Raw genomic sequence first — 16,569 nt, forward strand, 5'->3', positions numbered from 1 at the left:
TCAACTCTGTGCAGCTCCTGTGGGATTTCAGCAGCTCAACCCTGTGTGCTGGGCACTGGTGTTACTCTTACTGCAGGCATTCACAGGATGACAAAGTTACACTGCCCCCATACACCAAAGTGGTGTGAGAAGACTAAGGATAGCCAAAAGCAAAGTTTTCCAAGGGAATCCGGTTCCTTTGCCCCATTTCCCACCCCAGAAAAGCTGCTTGATACACAGGATGCTGCCCAAAGTTCCCTACACAGTATGAGAGCTGACATCCCCCTCCTACAAGGACAACTGGAAAATTGTTTAAGTCCCAGTTGTACAACAATTTAGCGACCCTGTGCATACTGCCCCCCTCGCTGCTCTGGGTTCTGTGGTTAGGGAGTTACAGTTTGGGGCTTCTTCATAACATCATCAAAAAAACCAAACCACCCCCAAAGCACCCCCCTCCACCCTCAAACCCTTTTCTTCCCTTGCACAGGGAAGAACCTGGCCTTAGGGCTCCCCCCATGCTACTAATGGGTTCCACATTCCCACAGGTGACTCCACCTGGCACATCTGATCTAGGCAGGATCGGTCTCGAGTTGTTTTACACACTGATGCAGGCTGACAACTCCCTAATTCTTATGAGGTGAGAGTGAGGAGATTATGAGCAGAAATCACTCATCTCGCTGCGGCAATGCTCGGGGATTCCAATCCTCCCTTTCATGTGCCCGCCCTCACATGAAAGATTGCATCAAAATGAGCAATAAGAGTGGTTTTTCTTCCTCCACTGACACCCATCTGATTATCTCAGAACACGTTAATGAAACGAGTCTCCCAGGATGCTGCTGCAGACTGTTCCCATTAGAGCACTCGGGGGCGGCGGGGGGGGGTGGGGGGAAGCAGAACTGGGTTCAGTGGCTTCCCCAGCGTAACATCAAAGCCTGGAATCAAACACAGATCCTGTCCCGGGCTTGAGCTGCTCCTGTGGAGTGTCAGGAAGTTGTCCTTAAACTTTCTACAGCTTTCCTGGGACACAATCCCCATTTCAGCCCAGTTACCAAAACCATGTCGATTAAAAACACACACAAGGCTGAGAGGGGCACGGGATGAGCCCAACAGTTCTCAAGGGAAATGCCCTTTTGGGAATGTCCCGCTGAAGAGGGCACTAAGGACACAGGCAACCTGCTAGTTACGTGGCTGCCAAGCATCATTGAGCTGAAACATGCTGCAAATAAAGCAGAAAAAAACTCTTTTTTTAAAAAAAACACCCCACCTTCTCATCTCTGTGACTATTCTGAATTCCTTACAATGGCTATGGGCTTTGAGGCACCCCTGAAAAACATTTCGCTCAGGCTGTGCCAGCTATTTATTTATGTCACCAACAGGAACGTTCAAAAATTATTAAGGGGAAAAAAAAGGAAAAAAAAAATAAAAATAAAAAGAAGAGAGAAAAGAAAAGATATGAGCAAAATGGCATCTCTGGGAGCGCTGAGAGCCTCAGCTTTTAACTTGTCAAGGAAGTCAAAAACTGCCACGAATGTTTACTGAAAAAACAGGGAGCATGCAAAGAGAAAAAAAAACCCCAAAAAAAGAGAAAAATGGCTGTGGAATTTCATCCTGTGCTCTGACCTATAAAATTACAGCGGCGGCTCACGGAGGGACAGCTCGTCCTGGGGGGCCCCGCAGGATACGTGCAATTATAGCGCAAGCCAGAGCTCGGTGATGGCCGTGACAACTTACATATGAAAGGTTTGACAGTGCTGTGAATGTGCTTGTGCTGTTTGAGGCCAGACGAGGTGGCGAAGGTTTTGCCGCAGTCCGGGCAGGCGTGCGCCCGCGCGCCCACGTGCTGGGAACGGATGTGCCGCTGGAGGTTGCTGGGGTCCGTAAACACCTGGAAGAGAAGAGGCTGTGAGGGAGGGGAAACCAAGCAGGAGGGGGAAAGGTGTGTATATACACCTGGAAAGCTGGACCCACATGTTTTTTCAGGTTGTTGATACAAACGGCCTGGGTTTGAGGAGTGTGGGATGCTCACCTCCTGCTGCGCAGGAGCTGCATGGAGTTGGGCATAACCTGCTTAAGCAGATCAGTCACATCCTATGAACCTGTCCCCTCCACACCATGGACAGAGCAGGGCTGAGCTGCATCCTGCTGGCCATGAGTTGTGTCTGCTCCCCACACCAGCCCTGGACTATGCCCGGCTCACAGTCCATCCAGCTTCCCTGGGCTGCTCCAGGCAAAGCTGAGCTACACAGCCCACATCACTCGGCACGGGCCACCCGCCCTCTGTCCCCCTTCCTTCCCCCCTCCTTCCCCCAGCTCCCTGCCCAGGCAAAGCACTGTACCTTGACACAGTTTTCACATTCAAACCGTTTCCCACTGTCGTGAGACATCTGGTGCCGAATCAGGTTGGATTTCCAGTTGAAAGCCTTGGGACACTGGTCGCACTTGTACTCCCTCTCCTCGGTGTGGATCACCATGTGCTGCTCCAGGCTGGGGAAGAGAGACAGGTGAGAGCCCACCGCCCACCTGGCACTGGAGAGAGCCCAGCCCTGAGCGCCCCCCTGAACCGGGCACATAGTGCTGGGGCATACACTGTTACAGAACCGCCCCGTACCCAGGGAGGTCTGAAACCAAGAGAGGTGATCAGAAACGGTGATAGAGACACAGGCTGAGAGCCTGGTGGGCCTGAGGGGCTTCCAGAGCAAACTGCTGCTGCAGAGCGTGGCTGCAGAAGCCTTCACGGAGCAGAGGTGATGGGTGCACTGGCTGTGAGAGGTGCAGCGACACGCTGATGCCATTTCTGTTTTGGCACAGATTTCACAGACAAAGCTGCCCTATTCTGCCTCAAAACATTGCTGCGTTTTATGATACTTCTTGTTAAATACCTGAGTCCATTTAAGAGGGGGAAAAGGAAGGTAAAACCAGACCTGGCCCTGCAGGTTCCTGAAGGGAAAAATGAGCACTCTGTGCCCACGACTCGGCCAGCATCCCGCAGGGAAAGACAAGATACTGGCTGTGGCTGCTGAGCCTATCGCGTTGCCTTTCCATGGGCACAACGCCCACATCTCCCCAGAATGCAGCAACTCAGCGTTGGGAAGAAACACGATAAGGTGCAAACACGTTTCACTTCTAAATGTCAGACATCTTTTATTACTGAACTCGGCAATTTCAGCCTCTGCCAGCTGGCAGCCTCTGCCAAACCAGGAGGATGATGGAGCCACGGCAGGGACGGCTTCTCGGTGGGACGCACGGGGTGCTCAAGCACCATCCCAGTGCATCACTGCCACTGGGCCAGATGTACTGGGGGAGGGAAGGCACTGCTGGTGGCAGCAGGGCAGGTGTGGAGCCTGGGACACCTTCCCTTGAAGACTGAGGGCTGTAAAACAGACTGAGCCAGCTGGAAATCCTGTGCCTCTGGGGCCAGCCCTCCGATGGAAACCAAGGAGGGAAACGTGTGTCCTTTGCTGCCTTCAGTTTAGCATGAGCTACAAATACTCCTCCTGAGGATGAAGGACAAGCTTCTGTGAAACCTACCCCTGCCTGAAATTCCCAACAGATCAACCTTAAACTGCTCCTGGGGAACTTTAAAGCAGGGCTGTATCTTTTATAGGAACATTAAAACTAAACACTACTGGAAAACCCTGCCAGTCTTCATTAAACACTGGAGGACAGCTTCAAGCAGATAACCCCAGCACCTTTCCACGGAGCGCGAGGGCTTTCAAACCCAGGAATCGATTTGGGCCTGGCACTTGGCTCCTGCTCCCTTCAGGAGCCTCCTAAGATCTGCACCCCAGGGCTGACAAGCACCCCAACACCAACAGGCACCCCAGGACTGACAGGTACCCTGGCACCAACAGGCAACCTCGGACTGATGGGCACCCCAGGACCAACAGGTACCCCAGCACCTGCCTGCTAAGCACTGGAGCAGAATGGACTCAGCACCAGGGCCCTTTGAACCCCCCATGTAAGGGCTGACTGAGCAGCTCCTGGGACTGCGACCTGCCCCGCAGCTCTTCAAGGAACCCGAGCAGCCACCAGCCTGCTACTCCTTGAAGAACCTCCCCTTCCTTCCAGTCAGACAGTTAATATTCATGAACATGCCCCTTATAAACTGCCAATCCACTGGTTTTAAAGAAGCAATATTCATTTCACTAAAGAAACAGCGTTCTTAATGCTACAAAATTTTTCACACGTACCAAGAAATATATCTACCCTTCATATGCATATCCAGAAACAGGCCCCTGCTAACTGTGATTTATGAGTCTATTTAGAGCAAATATGGACAAACTAATATACTGTTTAGAGGGAAGTACCTACTGGGATTAGCAAAACATTTATTTATTTAGTCAGCTGCTAAATGCCCAACTCGAGTTCCCCAGGGGCACTGCTGGTTTGAGCTGTATTAACTTCTGAGAAATGGGGAGACCGTCCAGGTTTGCTGACTGGGTGTGTGCTGGGCTGGGGGGCTTGCTGGGGTGATGGGCAGGGACAGATGGAGATGTCCACTCCCAGCTCTGGAGAAAACCTTGAGAACACAGCCCAGAAGCTAAGGGCTCGGGATGCAAATAAACCCAATCTTACAAAGGGTTTGAAAAGCCCTCCACTTTTTAAAGCTGGCTGCTAGTATTGAACCCTTGAAGCCTCACGCTGCAAGGGAATCCGAAATCTCAAAGTTCTCTGCCTTAAAGCTGCCTTTGGTTACTGCCACACTGTGCTTGAAAGAGAGAAATTTTCAGTGGGAGAGAGAATTTTTCCTTTTAAAACAAAGTTAAGTCTTGTCTAGAGCAGCCTGATAATAACAACTGAGTAATTATTGCACATACAACTAAGAGATGGAGAGTATTCCATCTCCATGTTCTCCTTTTTACATTCCCTTTACAAAACTTCTTGGTGAACACAGAATGTTTTCACGAGCATTTTCTCTTTAAAGAAAAAAGCAAAGTTGATTGGAAGAGGTTTTTTATAATCATTTCTGTAAGACCAAAGAGGAGCTCAGGGCCACGGTGTGAGCTCCCAGCATAACAACGCCTCTCTACACCCACTGCTCTCAAGCGACCGAGAACTACATGTAAAAGAATTCCCCTGCAAACACTGGCAGAATGTGATCCCACTGTGATACCACCTGGGAGAAGCATCTGCAGGGACCAGACAGGTCTGTCCCAGCCCTGGAGAACCCACGGGGTACCAGACACAAACCACTTCAACTTTCCATCACCAATAATCTGTGGCTGCTTCTACCGATGGGTAATGGGAAGCATCACAAGATCAGGGTGAAACGAAATGCTGCCCAAGTGCTGGGGACATTGAAGGATCCCAAAAACAACTCTCCTGAACCCAGGGAGAAAGGAAAGGTATATCCCCAAAGCCACCCAGCTGCCCCTTGGTCCTGCGTTTCACATCATTGGCTGGCACCACGCAAGGGACAGGCCAGGGGAGCCTCTGGCAGTGCACTGGTACCTGTATTTATTGGGGAACATCCTCTCACAGTCCTTGCACTCGTAGACCTGACCATCCCCAAGGCCTTCCTGCTTGATCTCATCATTCAGGGTCTCGTACAGGGAGCTGACGGCGTTGCAGGCGTACTTCTTGTGTCGCCGCAGGTCGAGCTTCGACTGGAACAGCTCATCACAGTCCTCACAGCGAAACGTGTGCTCCTCTGCAACAGAGAGAGGGGGGATTGGGGCTGGGGGATCAGGGTGTACAGAGCAGCCCGACACCGGGCTGGTACAGAGAACACAACCTTCTGTGAGGGTCTAGGAGACAAACAGGCAAACGCAGAGGAAACTGTAAGTGAGAGGAGAGAGAAACTGAGGCAGGCAGAGCTGGCAGGCTGCTTTCGCTTTAAGCATTGAGAGGAAAAAAAAATCAAGCCCACAACCAGGGGAGATGATGTTTTCTTTGTGTCCTGGCCCCTGCTGAGACACAGAGACCGGCCACAGGTACAGAAAATACCGGGGCTGCTGCTGGAGCATCGCGTTTGGGTTTTAAATACGGATGAGATTTCCCTCAGAAGGGGCTTCCTGGGAAAGAAAAGGGAAAAAAGGAACAAACAGACACTGGGAAAAGCAAACTGCCACAGCACACACCAGGAGAAGCTCCTGTCTAAGAAAACATCTTTCTAATGTTATCCTCTATACTGGGGAGGCTCACAGTGGCAGAAGCAATATGTGCTCTCCACTCTGAGGAGTTCCCAACCAGAGTGCCATGGAAGGAAGAAAAGGGAGCAAGGGAGCCAAACTCTTTGTTGTTTGTCCTGTGTTGTTTTTTCTTTAAAAAAAAGCAAAAAAAAGATCTAATGCACATAATAAATTATTGTAGTCAAGGTCAAACAAATTAAAAAGAGGGCAGCTATTATTAAGTTTACAAGGCAGCATCCTGACCACGGTGCCAAGCCAAACAATCAGCTCAGAGCTGTAAATTTTCCAGGAGAACGACCGACCTCTGTGAGGGAGTTGGGACAGCTCTGGGTTTCTCCACCCAGCAGCTCTCCAGCCACCACTTAGTCACTGGTGCCGCACTTCCCTGAGCTCCTCTCCCCTCTTCCTCTGGACTCCAGGGCTCTGTTTTGGGTTAGGTTTTACTCTCTTTTTCTGACAACTTCACTTGCAAAAGCAAAGCTCGTGGTAAAGGGCATTAGCTCAGAGGGAAGGGTGGAAATATTCCTTCTAGGAGATGTGGCCAAAAGCCAACGCTGTGATGGAGCTGACCCATCCTTGAGCGCTGCTGCCCTGGGAGAGGGGATGTGGGGTAAAGAAGTGGGGGGCACCCGCTTCTCTGCTGCTGCCTGCAAAACCTGCGACCTTTCAGCCCACCCAGCTTCCAGCACCCCACGTACTCATCTGCCCAAAGCTCTGCACAATCACACCGCTGAGGCCGTGGCTCTCAGGCCTGAAGTGGTGTTTGCTATAAATCAGGGTTCAGGCCGTTCTAAGTGTGACACGGGGCTGGGCGCAGGCAGCATCACACCCAGAGACCGCCGCGGCCCCGCGCGCGCTGGGGCAACAGTCTCCCTTCTCCATCGCTCTCGACGCAGCCTGTCTCAGTGCAGGCTGTGGTTTTCCACCCATGCCCCTGCACGCCAGCGAGCCTGAGACTTGCCTCTGTGGTGACTGTGAAAGACAAGAGCCCGTAAGCTGTTACAGCAAGCTATGTAGGCAGATGAAACCCAAAGTGGCCCAACACCTACACGTGGAAAGTATCGACATGCCCACAGACTGGAAAGAGTCAAACAGCTGAACCCAGAAAGTGCTGGTGAGGCACCGGCAGCCAAACCTTGCCACGCATCCAGGCAGCGTCTGCACGGGGAACGAGCCGAACACCGAGATGCTGCAGGACTTCCCAGAGAGAGGGATGGGAAAAGACATACATTCCAGCAGAACAATGTTTAATTTGGGGCAAAAGGAGACCCTGAGGGAAGAAACATCCCTGTCTTTCCCATTGCAACGAGTTTCCACAGCTCATATACCCTGAAATTGCTCCCAGCAGCATCAGGCCCTGCTCCCCTTCTTGGAGGAACTCTGCTCAGCAGCGCTCTGCAGAACAGTGCCAACAGGCATCTCGTGTGGTTTATATCCCTGGGGAGGGAAACCTGGGGATTGGGATAGAAAAAGCAACCTTGCAGCATTGAGACATCACGTAGAGCCTGCCATTAAAATATCCCAAACTGCTTTTTTGGGGGAGTGTGTGGGGAGGATAGTATCATGTCCTGTTGCTGATAGGAGCATAGAGCACACGATGTTACCCTGCAAAACTTAAGATCTAGATGTCTTTATGGACTGAAAACATTCTTAGTGTGAGAGCAGCAAGTGAGGAGGGGCAAGGGCTGGGATGAGGTGTGCGCAGGTACCTCCCCACCCTCCACACACCCCCGATAACAAGCCTGACAGCATCAAGTGCAGGAGACATGCACAGTCTGCATATGCAGCCTTTCAGAGCTACAGGGTTCACAGATCTAGCCCTCAAACATCACTAAATCCAATAAAAGCCCATCTCTACTTGGTACAGGCTCCAGGAGCAACATTTCCCTTCTGCCCGTGAACACAACGGCTTTTCCATAAGTAGAAAAGATGGATGAGAAGAAAATAAATATTTGGAGTGGGGAAAAAGAATATTTTCTTGAAAAGAAGAATGAGAGAACTGAGAAAACATGATTAAAAGCCTCGTAGTTGTGTCACAGATGTTGCCACTGGCTGCAGGTATCATCGTGATGCTCAGACAAGCTAAGCAGAGGAAGGATTGACTGGGCAAGTAAGTCGTATCGATACCCTGCAGCCGTTGCTCCAGCATTCCCATCTCCAAACTTCAGAGGATTAGAGATCCCAAGGCCAACCACTGCAGGGAAGGAACCGACCCACTGCCTAAGGACCAGAGCATCACCCTGTAAAAATGAAACCTACACACGAAAGGAGCTCACGGCTGAGCTGAGGAGAGCTGGTGTCTATTCTGTGCCTCTGCAGCAGACTTCGGGCTCCTTAAAGCCTGTGGGGTTTTTTTTTTTGTGCTTCTTCAAGCACCAAAAATAAAAACACCACCCTTCAAAACAAGTCCTCATTGAAAGTTTTCTTCTCTCTTCAAGCACCGGGAGTGCAAACACTGCCCTTCAGGGAAGGTTACTGCTGCAGCACCTTCCAGGGAGAGGGGGATAAAAAGAAAAGAAAAACCCAGTTACAAAAAAATTGCTGCCTGTTCTCCATGTCTTGTTTGTCAAATGTATGGTTATACGTGTCTATCTTAAGTTCCATCAGTAACACTCAGGACAAAGCAGGAATGTAAGAGAAAAATAAATCAGCGCCTAATAGCTTTCAGAGAAACCAAGGGGAACACAATTATGTGGCATCTACATGCTAATCTACCAGACTTGAATCTCAAAGGAGTTCAAGTGCCCTACTCAAAATTCCTGCAGTGATAAGGGGTCTGCTGTGTTTGGCTGGGGTTGGGAGAAAAGATTTTTATGATAATTATCTTTGTGTGGAACAATTTTGCATTTTCCTTTCTTGTTAATTCAGAATGGGAGTGGGGGTGCAGGCAGCAGGGAGATGGCATTACTGGAAGGAGAAAGTATTAAGGAGTCAAATATTTAATGTTGCCCTATTATAATTTGAAAGCAATTATGTGGCAAAAGCACTAGACATTACCAGGAAGACACAGATAAATGTTACATAATGAGGAAGATGGAAAACAAGGAGCACTTTTTGCTTGTTCAGATGAAAGGCTGTTGGAGAGAGAAATGCAAACCAGCGGTGAGTTTGCTTTCTGATTTCTTCCCGACATCAAAAAAAAAACCCCACAGGGTAACTCACTGCAAGCACAGGATGATTCACCTCCCTGTGCCGGCCCCCAGAAAATGATTAACTTTTGGAGAGGAGAGAGAACACACTTTAAAAACGATCCCAAAGCTCCACGAGAGCAGGGACCGCGCAGCACTGCTGGCTCCCTTCACCCAGGACCTTCAGTGGGAGAGCTCAGCATCACCCATTCTCAAACCATCCCCCTGTCCCAGGAATATTTCCAACCAGTTGTATTTAAAGAGGATAATGCAATATATGAAGAATATACTCTTTATTAAAGAGTACAATGCAAATCTGCATCTGCAAATCGTGCTCATAGGCGGGTGGAAGGAGATGAAGGTGCTGTAGGATGCCCAGGTGAGACAGGTGATAAAGGTGCTGTAGGATTCCCAGGTGAGACAGGTGATAAAGGTGCTGTAGGATTCCCAGGTGAGACAGGTCTGATTTCAGCTGTTGATGTAGAACAGGGAGTTTAAGAAGGGCTGGTAGATGGGAATGTATTTGTAGGGATTAGTCATCAAATAGTAACGTGAAACCTGTGACAGGTTCGACGTGCCAGGAAGGAACAGGAAAAGACACCAGCAATGTACCCTAAAAATCTCATCACTTGAGAAATTCGTGTCCCTTTTGTATTGGTCTCTCCCCTCCGCTGTCACCACATGCCAAGGAGCCCAAGGACACTATAATCCAGAGCAGAACTCGGCAGCCCAGACCGATTCTTCTTTCACTTCAGCACCTCAGCGCCCTTCCCCTGCCATTAGGTTTCTGCAGCGCTGTGGCCATCACAGGGAGAGACCTGGACTCACAAACCTCCAGTTCCAAAGAGGAATCTGTACAGTTTCTGAGTGCTCTGGGTGGGTCAGCACAGTCACCTGGTCTGTATAATATTTTGGGGCAGGGAGTTCCCTACCTTTCCTAAGAGATGAGTTGCACTGCACCGTGCTTGCGCTGCGGGCGTGATGGCTGAGTGTCGGTCATTGGCAGTGGGGTGTGTGGAGGGAAACGAAAGGGGAAAGGGGAAAGGGGAAAGGGGAAAGGGGAAAGGGGAAAGGGGAAAGGGGAAAGGGGAAAGGGGAAAGGGGAAAGGGGAAAGGGGAAAGGGGAAAGGGGAAAGGGGAAAGGGGAAAGGGGAAAGGGGAAAGGGGAAAGGGGAAAGGGGAAAGGGGAAAGGGGAAAGGGGAAAGGGGAAAGGGGAAAGGAAACCTCTCCCCGATTTGAGCCCTGCACCGCCTCACCCCAGGGCAGGAGAGATGTCGCAGTCATCAAGCACGACCTTTCCTTTCAAAGGAAGCCTCTCTTGGCCCTCACCACACCATTTTGGGTTTCATAGTAGTCAATACTCTAGCAATAATAATTCTAGCCATGACTTCTCCATGCTCTGCCGCGATGCCCCTTTCCCACGTCACCTGAAGCTCTGCACACCAGTGTTTCGTGAGCCTTGGAGTGCTTTGGCCCCTTTTTATTACCCACAAAGAGACACGGTGTCCCTGGGACTTCAAAAGGCACCTCCAGTCATACCCAAACCCAGGCTGTTCCTCAAAGAGAAGCAGCAAATCAAGCTGTTGCATGCCTGGAGGTTAAGGAAAACGCTCCTGCCGTCAGCAACAGTGACTCTCACCAGAGGAAGGAGTGGAAATGAGCATCACACATTGACAGAGACAGAAGGAGCAGGTACTGGGGTAGGTTTCTGTCCTGGTCCAGTCCTCCCTGAGGTTCTCAACATTCCTACTGTGCTGGTGAGAGGTGTGAAACGGTCCTGATAGCAACAGGAGGCCTTACCTTCCATGCTGGGCGCCATGTTCCCAAGGGAATAACCACCTTCCTTCAAATACACCAAGAGCTCTTCTCCTGGCTCAATTTCTTTAATAACTTTATAATAGATCTGGGAATCAGAAACAAAAATTGAGAGACATGTTAAATATGCAAAGATCTGCATTTTACATTTTAACCAATAACTCAAATTATCCCAGCTAACAGGGGGGCTGTCACTCCATTCCTGTGATAATTGCTACTGAGAGCTCTTTTCTCCTGCCTTTATTTCACTCTCTGTGCGTCAGTGTTTCATGCAGCTCGGACAATACAGTGGTATTCACAGCAACAGCCTCTCTCCTTCAGATTGCTGAGATCTTCCCATTGTTTTCCCTGCCTCCTGTATGATCACAGTATTTGCTACAGCAAAGGGAAGACTGAACTGGTAGGATGGATGCACTTAAGTCTCTGCTTCTCTAAGCCAAAGCTGGCTGTATAATTAGATATGTGAACTAGCCTGTCTGCACGGACTCAGTCTGCAGATGACTCCCACCCAGAGCACGAGGACCTGACCCTCAAGGCAACACTGGAACCAGTGCGGGCAAGAGGTTTATCCCCATTCAGAGTCCGTGTCTCCTCACAAATCCTGGACCCTCCAGACTGCCCTACGCACTGGTCACCTTCCAAACCTGTGTCAGCACACCGAAGGACAGACCCAGCAGCCTTTGGACAGCAGCAGAGACCATGTACCAGTTGCACACCCCACTCACGCTGCCATTTCGGGTGGGCAGGACGTGCCCATGAGGGGACAAGCACCTTACTCACCGTTCCTGAACCTAAAGGAGTTTTCTTACCCTGCAGATGCATCACTTGGTACAGAGAGGGGAAATCCCCTTTACCCAAGGTGCAGGGTCACAGTGCAAGGCCTTGAGATCTTGGCTAGTGCCTGCTCTCACACACACATCACACGCTCATCCTTACTGTGCTGCCCGTGAGCAAGCACCAACCCCAGCAGCACAGCCCATGATACCCAGGCTACCCATGAGGGGACCCCAGCAGCCCCATCCCCTCTGCAGAATGGCAAAGCCCTGGGGGAGGAGGAGGAGGTTGAGAGGGGCTTATCCACAAGAGCAGGAAGAGCACAGGGTTCTCTGTGACGCCTGGTGACTAAATCAGTCTCTGTACTCACATGCTGCTCACAGGCACTACACAGCGTGGTGCCCTGGGCAGCTCTGGGTGACTCCACTGCGGGGGTGAGGGAAGCCCCCAATGGGCGCATCGGAAGGGAACACACAGCGGGATGTGAGTCGGTGTGACCAGCGAAGGGGAGCAGAGCTGCACAAAAGCCAAAGGACTCAGCACCTCCCATATGTTTTCCAAAGTTTTGGAGCATGCCAGCCCCTGCCCTGCCTGAACAGTAACACTGGGCGAGTTCAACAGGCAGCAGCTACTAACAGCGACGTCTCCTTAGCACCACCTCTCACAGCAAGGCAAGAAAGTACCTGCCAGGGCATCGACTGTGATTCACACGGAACGATTCCCTACAGCAGCTGCGCCTCAGCCTCTGCCAACCCAGCGTTACGGGGAGCGAGGGCACGACCCTCGCGAGCGGGCTGCATGGATGCAGCTGGGGCTTGGACCTGATGGTCTCCTGGGGTCCCTTCCAGCCCCCACGATTCTGTGATTCTGAACAGCATCACACGATGCGTTCGCCCTCCCCGAGCCCCCCGTGTAGGGGAGCGTGAGTGAGGCCTTGGGAGACGCACGACCCCGAGCGCTGGCTGCAGCACAAGGTGCCCGGGCTCCTCCCCAAGAGCCGACGCTGCCAGCGCTGGCACGGGGAAGCAGCCTCGCTCCGTCCGGCCGGGGCAGCAGCGTCCCGTTCCCGCTCGGCTCAGGAAACTCCCCGCAGATCCACATCCCGCCGTGCCAGCCAACAGCCAAACCCGCCAGCGACCTGTCCCAGCCCCGCTACGGCTGAAGCATACGCACCCGCTCCGGCTACAGGCAGTGCTGCCACGCTGCGGGCACCGCTCCGGGACACCGGGCTCCCGCCGCCCCTGCCGAGCCCAGCGCTGCCCGCCGCCCCCGCGATGGGCGAGGGCTCTGCCGGAGGCGGCCGACCCCGGGACCGCCGCCTGTCCCCGGTGAAGGCCGAACTAAACTTGCCCGGGCGGCCGCGAAGGAGGCGGCGGGAGCGGGGCCGGGCAGCCGCGGCGGGAGCCCGGCCCGGCCCCAGCAGGGGGCAGGCTCCGCCCGCCGACGGCTCCGGCACCCGGCGCGGCCCCGGCCGCTGCGGAGCGGAGGGGACCGGGCCGGGCCGGGGCAGCGGGGGCCGCGGCCCGGGGGGTGCACGGGACGCCTGACCTGGCGGCTCCGAGAGAGGCACCTCCGGGGCGCGGGCAGCGCCGTCCCAGGGGCCGCTCCGGCGGCAGAAGCCGCCCCTCGCCGGTGCGGGACAGGGCGGCCGGTGCGTGCGGAGGGGCCGCAGCCTGCGGGGTGCCCGGGGAGCCGCGGGGAGAAGCGGCAGCCTAACCCCGAGGCAGCGCAGCGCCCACCTACTGCGGGGCGGGCTGGGGAAACCCTTCGGGAGGGCGAGGTCAGCCCCGCGGCTCCGCTGCGGCTCCGCGCGTCCTCCCCGCACCCTCCTCGGGACATCTACCCAAATACTTCGTCATCAGGCGCGCAGACAGGTCACTACTGCTCGGCAGAAACGGCCGTGAAACTCCTCCCGAGAGCTTCACACCGGGATGTGGTCGCAGACAAAACGTCTGGGAACAGGAACCTGAACTGCTTGTGCCTGACAATGTCCCAAACTGGGCAGAAACCCGCCTGACACATCCCAAACTGGGCAGAAACCCACCTGACACATCCCAAACTGGGCAGAAACCCGCCTGACATCCCAAACTGCACAGAAACCCGACTGACACATCCCAAACTACACAGAACCCCGTCCCTGCACCTTCCCAAATCCTCGGTGTAATTTCCATCCCAGGTTTGCACCGGTTCCTAACCAGCCCTTCCCCTGATGCGACATCCCTCCTCATCCCAGCCCACGGACAGTCAGTAAAAGCAAGCTGGAGCGGCTGGATGGATCTGAGCATCTCTCTGTGCAGTGTGCTGGGATCCCCGGCTGAAAACCCCCAAAGAAATCTTTCTGAAAGAAATCTTCCCCTAAGACTGTGCTTGGTTGTCTCACCCAGGTCGGACGGTGAATTTTTGTGGGCTCCACTACAGACTACGAGGGGTATAAAATTGTCCTTCTTCTCATGATTTATTTAATTTGCACTTCACCTCTCTTTCCTGCCTGCTTGTTTGACAAGAAAAGCCTTTCCCAGGACCAAACACCACCGAGTTTAAAGGCAAGCCTGCCTGGGGGGAAAAAAAATAAGGAAAAAAATAAAAGCCAGAGTAGGAACAAGCCCAGAGTTCAGGGCTTGACTGAGTAAAACAGAGCTCGGAATATGCCATCGCTCACAGCTAGCCAAGAACTCAAAATAGCCATTAACAGAGATTTCTCTCTCAGCCAGTAACCCAAATCCCAGCCAGCACTAAAATACAAGCCACGATCTAAAAGGTGCACCTACTTCAGTGACACAGCCACGGCTCCTAGCCTGGAACAACCCCTCTGAGCCACACTACTGAATAGCTGACGGTGCCACTGTGCCATAACCTTGAACTCCTCCACTCCTCCTGTTTGTTCTCAGAACAAAGTGGCTTCTTGTACACGAAAACATGTCTGTTGTGGCCTTTCAAGGCACAGAGCACGGGCTTCATTAACGAGTAGGGAAAGGCTGGATTCTGCTGGAGTCGCATTAATTTCATCAAACATTTCATTACAATAATTAACTTCATCTTGCAATCACGTTACCGATGGTCTGAATTAATTAAAGCTGCTGCTGTGTTTCCTTTCCTATTTGTTGCACGCTGAAAAAGATGGATCTTGCTGACCCCTCAGAAGGTTCAGCTCCACAAATCGTTCCTGTTCCTAGTTTATATAAAATTTCCACACACTATCATCACTTCCCATTTCTCACAACAAGAATGTGCCTCTCCTAACTGCCAGCCAGGTCTCTCCAACACAAGGAGTTAATGGTACAGGAGGTTTTGGGTAACGCTCACGCAGACGACTGAAAATACAGCAGTTCTTGATTTTTATCAAAACCTTCCTGGGCTGGGGCACTAAAGGAAGGAGGGGGGGGGGGGAAAGGGAAATTATAAAGAGCCCAGAGCAATCCCTTTCCTATCAGGGCTTGATACCCATATCTGCTCTGTGCCTGCTGCTGCGGATGGGTGCTGGGGGCAATGGGAGGCTGCTCCGGCTGTAGTAGCACACAGCTGAGCTGTGTCTGGGTACTGGAAGTATTGGAACCGCAATGCACAATCACACCCGAGGCTGATCTCACCCAGTGCAGAGCACAGAGCAAAGCTGGGCATCTCTGCTCCCAGAAGCGTTCTGGAGGCAGGAACAACGTGGTCATTGTGTGTGTTTCCCGTATCGAAGGACAGATGGAGATGGAACACGGCAAGTGAGAAAAGCGCATCTGAGCCCTGCCTTGGTCTGAGCTCTGGCTGGCTGTCACCATACCTCTCCCAAGACACATTTACCTGCTGTACAAGTTCTGCCCACTATTTACCTTGGCTCCATCAGGGCTGTGTGTTAGGAAAAAGGAGTGCTGGAACAGCCAGACAGCGGCTGCAGCGCCCCGCTAAAGCTCAACAAGCACCAACACTCACTGCACCCGGGAGCTGCAGAGGTGAGGGACAGGGACGATGCAGAGTGGCTGCTCTACATCTTTGCCTTGCAGACAGTTAACTGCTCTGGAAATCCAACAGAACAAATATTTCTACCTGTCCAAGACAACTGCCAGACACACAGATGTGGCTGCTGGCTCCGGGAGGAGCGAGCCCCTCAAAGTTTGGCTCCTGTGTTTCTGGGCAGAACCAGCTGCACGACTGTTCCCCTCCTTTGGAGCAGCCTTCCCTTTGTTTCAACTGAGCCCTGTTGCTTTTTTCTTTCCTCTTTTAAGTCATTGTGTTGCACACCCAGGAATCCTAACGGAGCCGTGCAGGATCTGTGCAAAACACACGTGAGATATCCCCGTTACACAGACACAGACGTGAATTCACGACTGGCTTATCAAACAGCAGCCTGATTTTCTCTGTAACTCCAGCTGGTCCTGCTTTTTTCCTATATATGTAGATATATACACACACACACACAAACAAAAGCAGCAGCTATGTTCCTGACCATGAGCTCAGGGCCATTACATTTATTACATATCCTCTGTTTAGTATTACCATCTCCTGCACAAGAACAGCTGAGCTGCTGGAGTGTTTGCCCCATGAAGGCAGCAGCAGCAACATGAACAAACACAACAGAAGTCAAGTATCATTTTCCACATGCATTTAGTAAACCATGTCATTTTTCTACCATTCTTTCCCAGTCCCACTTTAGAAACACAATTATCTCAGTCAATCAGGGATCTTCTGTTCCATTCAAATACCTGTCAGTAGGACTAAATACAAAGAGAACTGGCTGGGTGTTACTTTATATTTG

At 52.1% G+C, this 16,569-nt stretch overlaps 1 protein-coding gene across 2 annotated transcripts in view; it reads right to left on the minus strand.

The window, feature by feature from the left end:
- PRDM16 (PR/SET domain 16) overlaps nucleotides 1-16,569 on the minus strand; it is a gene marked incomplete at both ends in the record, with an annotated part of 286,316 nt that overhangs the window by 24,232 nt on the left and 245,515 nt on the right. For both annotated transcript variants that reach the window (XM_084274611.1, XM_084274610.1), the window contains 4 exons: nucleotides 1,711-1,864; nucleotides 2,316-2,463; nucleotides 5,431-5,629; nucleotides 11,040-11,142. In XM_084274611.1, the coding sequence (XP_084130737.1) occupies nucleotides 1,711-1,864; nucleotides 2,316-2,463; nucleotides 5,431-5,629; nucleotides 11,040-11,142 (604 nt within the window). The remainder of the gene's footprint in view (nucleotides 1-1,710; nucleotides 1,865-2,315; nucleotides 2,464-5,430; nucleotides 5,630-11,039; nucleotides 11,143-16,569) is intronic.

Source organism: Gallinula chloropus, assembly GCF_964237585.1.
Source record: "Gallinula chloropus genome assembly, chromosome: 23".
NCBI classification, from domain to species: Eukaryota; Metazoa; Chordata; class Aves; order Gruiformes; family Rallidae; genus Gallinula; species Gallinula chloropus.